At 34.3% G+C, this 7,673-nt stretch overlaps 1 protein-coding gene across 1 annotated transcript; it reads right to left on the bottom strand.

Annotated features, from left to right (window-relative positions):
- Positions 1-806: 806 nt before the first annotated feature.
- On the bottom strand, positions 807-1,532 carry LOC143628061 (ethylene-responsive transcription factor ERF105-like). The gene has a single exon (XM_077097736.1). The coding sequence runs from the start codon at positions 1,530-1,532 to the stop codon at positions 807-809; it is 726 nt and encodes a 241-aa protein (XP_076953851.1).
- Positions 1,533-7,673: the final 6,141 nt, after the last annotated feature.

Below are 7,673 nucleotides of genomic sequence, written 5' to 3'. Positions count from 1 at the left end.
ACGAAAAGACTTACTTTTACACGCTTATAAACCACATGAACTCAAATGTTATTATTTTGATTTTTAGGACCCATTAGTCGTCCGTATTATAACCACATGGACACAAATACATAGTTTCTCTATATTTAACATGGATAACTGAATTAACTTTTATAATATCATAATTTTATTGATTACTTTTTTACTTATTCAATTATTGGATTTCAAATAATAAAAATAAATTGCATAGGTCGTCTCAACGTGTCACATACTCATATTTTTGTCATAAACTAACATGAAGGGACCATACTAAAGCCAAAAATATAAAATTATTGATTAAACAATAAACTGATGTCACTAGACTTCATATATCAACTACTATCCAAAAATATAAAATTATTGATCAAACAATAAACTGATGTCACTAGGCTTCATAGAACTACTATCGGCTTTAGCTCAACCGGAGAAAAATGAAATATTTGGATTGAAGAATGCATGGTCTCAAGTTTGATCCTGATATTAACTAGGTTTTACTGTAATAGACCTTTGAACGACGGATTCTCCCATACAAGAGATGATTAGACAGTGCTAATCGTCTTTTGTCATTGGATTACCTGAGTAATCGAACTTATTCATTGATTATTTATTGATAGTTAAAAAAAAAATACCAGTCACTAAAAGTTGTACTAGTCACTAATTTACAACTTTGATTTTTTTCTTAATTACAAAGAGTAACAAACTAGTAACAGCCGTTTAATACTTCCAAATACAATAAACGCCGTCAAATACAAGATCGCAGACAGCTTTTGTCTTAAAAAAAAAGAGCACTAAGTTACCATACAACCAGATTTAAAATCCATGCTAGAATACGGTAAAGGTTGAACCTCGGATATACCTTTAAACTTATCATCAACATTATTATTACTATCACCGTCGTTATCAACCGCCGGCCAGCTAGTCCCATCGCCGCCTATCTCCGCCGTCTCCACCTCCACTTTCACTTCTTTCCGGCTTCCTCTATCCTCATCCTCCGACCGCCGTGCACCTCTTTTCCGGCCGTTACTCCTCACAACAGTCGTCTCCATCACCGTCACCGTCTCCGAACCTCCGATTTCGAGAGGGAAATTCAAAATCGCCTTGTTTCCACGGAGCTTAAAGGCGGCCGTATCGTACGCTTTTGCCGCCTCAATAGCGGTGTCGTAAGTCCCAAGCCAAACCCTAGCTCCTTTCTTACTCGGATCTCGTATCTCCGCTGCGAATTTCCCCCACGGCCGTTGACGTACGCCTCTGTAATGCTTCCGGTCCGAATAATCGGTTGAAGGTCGTTGAAACGGATTAACCGATTCAGTTACAGGTGCGTGTTGGTTGTCGCGAATATTTTCATTAACTTCTTCCGGTTCAATTGCGAATTGGAATTGGTGAGTTTGAGTATGTGGTAAAACGACGCCGGATTTGTCGGAGACACTGGTGTAGGTTTGAAGGAAGGTTGAGTCGTCGATGAGAAGGTGTTGACGGATAAGATCTAAAGCTGAGGATTCATCGTGTGACGTCATGGATGTGTGTGTGTGTGTGTGTGTGTGTGTGTGTGTGTTTGAAAGAGGTGGTGAGTTGTTGGGAGGATGGAGAAGAGGGTATGGATATATACATGACATAATTTTGTAATAAATGGATCTAGGGAATATAAAAAAGGATATATTGTAAATATTATTATTATTATTATTATTATTATTATTATTATTAGCTTAGCTACCCGTGTTATTACTACTACTACTAGCTTAGCTACCCGTGTATTATACGGGTTTGACAATTTAACTTATGTAAGTAATAAAAAACTAAAGATTTATGAAATATTCAGTAAACACGCATATCCCAAATTATATTTGAACGATAAATCATTTCAAAAGTTTGTAAATCGATGGCATTATTATAGTTTTTTTTCTTGTGACCTATATCACGACATCATGTACAAAATTTAATAACTTACACAAATTTTACATACAATGAAATATTATTGTGGATTAACAGATAACCTAAATAGACTAACATATGCATCACTTCAAACTTTTGCTATCTATTCTTCTTTGGCCTATTGGTAGTTTAAAAGAAAACAAGATGCAAAAAATGTTATTTTTGGAAATTTGACATCTATCAAATCAAAATATCATGACATAAAATATTGACTTTGAATATAATCCAAAACCAAATTTTAAGTTTCCAAAATCAATCTTTTGATATGTCACCAGAGTCATGACCCCAAAGATTTGTCACTAAAGTCATGACCTGAAAGTTGAAGCACACTTTGGTCCATTAACTCTTTTTAAATAAAAACGCTTTTAAAAAACCATCTCGACCTGCATCAAATAATGAATCAATTAACAATATTTTGCGGTAAAAAAAACGTTGTTCCTAAACTGCCCTTGCTAATGATTATAACCTGAAATCATTTTTTTTTTCAAATTGTCCAAAACCCTTGACTCGGTTTAACTAATCTATTATAAAAAAATTGACTATAAAAAAAAATACTCTTTTGCACTCAGAAACTTATAAAATTTCGATTATCAATCCTTATTTTCTTAGCTACTTTGTTGTTTTTCACACATTTTTGTTGATTACTAAAAGGCTACTCGTAATAGTAATAATGATGATACAAATAATATTAATAAAAATAATATTATTTGCATTCCATATGTATTATTAATATTTATTAATTATTAGTTTACATTTATTATGAATATTTATTATTTATTTTTATTTATTAGTTCATATGTGGCAAAGTGTGGGATTAGAAAGCCACATAAGATAGAGAGATGTTAGGAGATGCCATATGGCATTAAGGGTTTTCTTTTGACAAAATAACAAAACTCGTCCTTTATGTTTTCATGATTTTTCAGTGAATGTCATTTAGCGAAAGAAATACCGGAAAATATCCTTTATGATTAAAAGCTTTATCACGTCTTGTTCTTTAACCCCAATTCAGTTAAGTATTCTTGTTAAAGTCAGTCATGTGCAAAACATATGAGGGTACTTTTGTAATTTTACAAATTTGATAATAAGAAATAAAAGAATAAACTATCTTTCACCATCACCATTTACCCCCATCTTCTTTCTCTCTCCAAAATCCAAAATCACCACCACCACCACATGTTGTTGACCGCCACCACCCACCACCTCCGCCACAATCACCATCCCCTTCATCTTTCTTCAAGCCTAAATTCGCCCACCTCCTGTCGTCACTATCACCTTCCCCTTCATCACTCACGTTCTCGTCTTCTTCTCCACCACCGATGGAAGGACACCTTGGAAAAACCTAATCAACCCATCCCCGTCGTCGTTCAACACCACACCCATCAACCTCCTCAACCACGTCGATGATTTGTGCTATCCCCGTCGTCATCGACCCCGCTGCCGATGCACATCACTACCCCCTTAAACATCTCCGTCAACCATTGAAAACCGTCCACACCTTCCTCTCCAACTCACACCACAACAACACCATAACAAACGCTAAAAACCCCCAATTTTCCACAACCAATTTCCGAATTAGGGTTTCCAAATCCTAAAGCCGGGGCATTAGAACAAGAAATTGTGGAATCTTGATATTTGTTTGATCGTTGTAAATTTTTCTAAAAAAGGTTGAAGATTTGATGCCCATCACAATTGTTCATGGGTGCGAGAATCTTGAATCTGAGTAAAGAAGCTTGGGAAGCTTAAAAATGACATTAAAAACATAATAAAGAAGAGAGGGGTAGATGGCGGCAGGGGTCGTCAAAAAATATGGTGGCCGGAAATGGTGGTGGTGGCTGGTGATGGTGATGGTGATGGTGATGGTGATTGTAGTGGTGGAAACTGTAGAGGGAGATAAAGAGGATAAAGTTGTAGGGAGAGAGGAAGAAATTTTATCTTTTAAGTATCTTCATTTTGTCTCAAAGTTTAAGTTACTACCCTAATAGTCCCTCAAGGAGTAAAAGACGGATTTACCCTCGTTTGCTTTGTACATAACTGGTTTTAACGAGAAAACTTAACTGAGTTAGGGCTAAAGGACAAAACGTGATAAGGTTTTTAATCATAAAGGATGTTTTCTGGTATTTCTTTCGCTAATGGACATCCACTGAAAAATCATGAAAACATAAAGAACGAGTTTTGCTATTTTGTCGTTTTCTTTTATTACTTATGTAAGATGTAAGATTATTATTATTCATAATAATAGAGTAAAGTGTCAATATCATACATTAGGTTTGTTCAATAACACAAATTTCGTTCATTTTTCTTTTTTTTACATCTGAACCATCAAGGTTTCCCGTTTTATGTCTATTAAGTCAAAATATTAACTCCGTTAATTTTCTAACGCTGGTAAGAGACAATGTCGTCTTTTTCATTAAAAAAGAAACCTCAAAGCTATATAATATAGCTATTATGAACCCACACCCTTATCCTCTTCTTCATTATTTGCTACTGCTACTTAACACCGCAACCACACCATACGCCACTTCCCTCTTAGGCCAAACCAACACCACTACCGCCCGAACTACCACCGTCGGCCACCACCAATTTGATCTATCTCACCCCCTCTCTTCATCTCCAACCTTCCTCTTTAATATATATGTAGGGTTTTGATGGGTGCTCCGACGAGCTTAGTCGATCCCCGTCACATACAAAATTCCACTGGCAAGAACCTCATTAAATCCGGAGACAAGTCCACAAACTCCGGCCACAACTCATCACCACCTAGGAGGGAGCCTTCAGTCACAGTACCACCACCATATAATGAAATCAATTGAAGATCTGGAAATCAAACCTGGTGACAACACTACCACAAACTCATCACCACTTTTATGAAATCATCGGCCGACCAGATACCGATCTGAATGTTTATGTCGCCGTTGCTGGCCTCTCGACCGTGGTGTAAACGGCGGTGACATTCGTCTTTTTTCAAACCCGAAACCCGTTCCATTTTAAAATTTCAATAAACTTTGGATTTGTTTTTATTAATAAATGTTTGGATTTGTTTATTTTATTTATGATGTTAAATTTCATTATTACAATCCAATTACTTTCAAATTTCATTTCATAGCTTTATACATTTATTTCCCTTTTGTATTTTATACCTTTATTTCTGTTAATCTATCATAAGTTCCATAACAAACTTTAATTGTGTTTTTTTTATTCACTTTTTCATGTCATGCAATTACTCTCGATTCAAGGCCATTTTAATATATTTATGTTTTATGTGAGCATTATATGTTGATCATAAACAATACCGATCACATTTCTATGTTACAACTTTATGAATTAGAGTTAATTTCCCATTTTGAATGTCATTCAAAACCATTAAACTCTTTTGACCAATTTATCCCAAATGAACACCTTTCTACAAATTTCCTATAAATTTAGCTTCATTTCCTTTCATACAACTTGCCAAAACTCATTTTACTAAGAATAATTTGTTATTCTCTCAATTTCGTGTTCTTGCTCAATCTTGACTTATAAAAGTTTAACCATCAAGGTTTCAAGTTTCTCATTTTATTCTTGTGTTTAATCCACGGGTATGTTTGTGTTATTTTTCTGCATGTTTCCATCATTTAAAAGCTGAATGTTATATTAAACTTAACTTAATGTAACACCCCGGTTTAAGCCGAAAGGACTGAGTGTGACGTACAGATTGTTCAAACACACGTGACACTATTTGTGGCAATATTATCATTAATTTATTTAAAATCGCAAGTACACAAGTGTTCAAGTAAACATATACGTTGAAAGGAAATAAAACAAATATCGACTTGTCCATTATTTAAATATTCTAGTTCTAGTGTCTTCACCCATCTCATCCTCTAATAATCATACATGTAGCGTATATATAAAATACGGTCAAGTAAATGAATAGTTGGTGAGTTCACACAAGTTTTATATAAGTACGAAAAATGTAACATCATGAAAATTTTGGTCCAAATTTGACAAACTAATAAAACTTGAGGACTAAAAATATTCATGGTATAAATAATGGGCAAAATAAGACAAAGAATGAAAATATCTTATGTTAAGGAATGAAGTAAGGAGACTCCATCCCACATGGAAAGTGGTAAAGAAAATTAAACACTTTATAAGGAGGGAACTTTCCATGGTAATGTTCTTATGTGGCCAACCACTCTCCCTAGTCCTAGCGGAGGGTGCGAAGCACCCGTCGCGCACGGGCACAGGCTTGGGTGAAGGGCGATGGGCGCAATGTGGCGATTTGATGGCACACTTTGCACTTCGCACGCTCGCATCTCCGCGAGCCACTTAAGAGCCGCCTTTGTATTTTTGGATGATGAGACGAAATCAAAATATGGCAAATTACCAAAAGATCAGGGACTAAAAATGAACAGATTTAAAATTCTGCATCATCGCGATACGTGAAGAATCCAAGCTGCATCTTGTAACATTTCGGGTTTCCGTTTAATGCTTTTGTAACCGTTACACGACCCGGTTCGTGTTCGGGTGAGTTATTAATAAAAGATTCCTTTTATTTAATTATTTCTTTTATATATTTATTATTAAAAACTATCAAAGAATGGCAAAAACTACCCTTAAATAACAAAAATTCAATTGTGTATCCAATAATAAAAATCAAGGACTTATGTGTAAATATTATTTAAAATTATAATAATAAAATAATCCCTTTCTTCTACCTAACCCACGGCCGACATAACCCCCCCCCCCACCCCACTTTTCTTGGACCTTAATTTTCGGACACAGTCAAGAAATTGATCTCAAAGAATCGTTAATTACCAAAAAAATCGCTTTACACCGACGTTTTAATTGTGGAAAACAATCACTTCTCAACAATGAATTCAATAAAAACGAAATCGCGGCTAACTCGGACTTGTATCACTATAAATACCAAGTAAAAACTCAATTAAACTCGTCCTCACATCTCTCTCAACCTCATGATACTAAACCCTAACCTAATTGCATCAAACGAAGTCGTCAAGAACCTGTTTGATCTCAAGCTCAGCCACGACCCTTTCGTTGCTCAATAACCCGCAACCATAAACGGTAATTGAAAGGTCCATTTAGTTTGTTTTGAAGCAATAAACATTAACCCTAACTCAATTCGAATCAACAATTAACCATTAACGTGGTTTAAGAGCTAGGGTTTTTCTAAATGAATACGAACAACTGAACTGGTCTATTTATTTAATTTTTTTTCATCTTGTTAACGAAAAGCAGTCTGGCCTGGTGGTTTTTGTGCTTGTATTGATGCCGGAATCGGCCTGGGTTTTTAATTGTTTTTCTTTAAAACTCATTTCAAGTGTTTTTCTATTAATATTATGTATATATAATATTAGTTAAATGATTTTTTAACAAAACCGAACCTCGTAAGTATTATTTTGGGCGTGGTTTCGTGTCATAGTTTTCTATCTATAAATGTATATATAATATATTTTTTATCTATATATATTTATGCATAAATAATTAACATATACACATAAACATACACATATATACAACAAATATTATTTTATTTCTTTATTTATTCATATTTATTTATTTATTCATAGTACTAAACTGATCTAGTTCAAAGGTCCGAATAAATTCTCCTATATATATATATATGAATTTGTTTTTAAAGTAGTGTATAATTTAAACATATATATATATAATGCTTATTAATACTTAATATCGGTTATTATTTATTTAAAATATATTTTCTTGAA

Source organism: Bidens hawaiensis, unplaced genomic scaffold (assembly GCF_021521415.1).
Source record: "Bidens hawaiensis isolate Kalapana, Puna unplaced genomic scaffold, B.hawaiensis_p1.1 tig00004774_1, whole genome shotgun sequence".
Lineage (NCBI taxonomy): Eukaryota > Viridiplantae > Streptophyta > Magnoliopsida > Asterales > Asteraceae > Bidens > Bidens hawaiensis.
Note: the sequence above shows the minus strand (reverse complement) of the source record. Positions and strands in the feature narration are given on the sequence as shown.

Bases quoted from the DNA above. Each gene is read 5' to 3' on its own strand.
- LOC143628061 (XM_077097736.1), bottom strand. From the start codon at position 1,532: ATGACGTCACACGATGAATCCTCAGCTTTAGATCTTATCCGTCAACAC.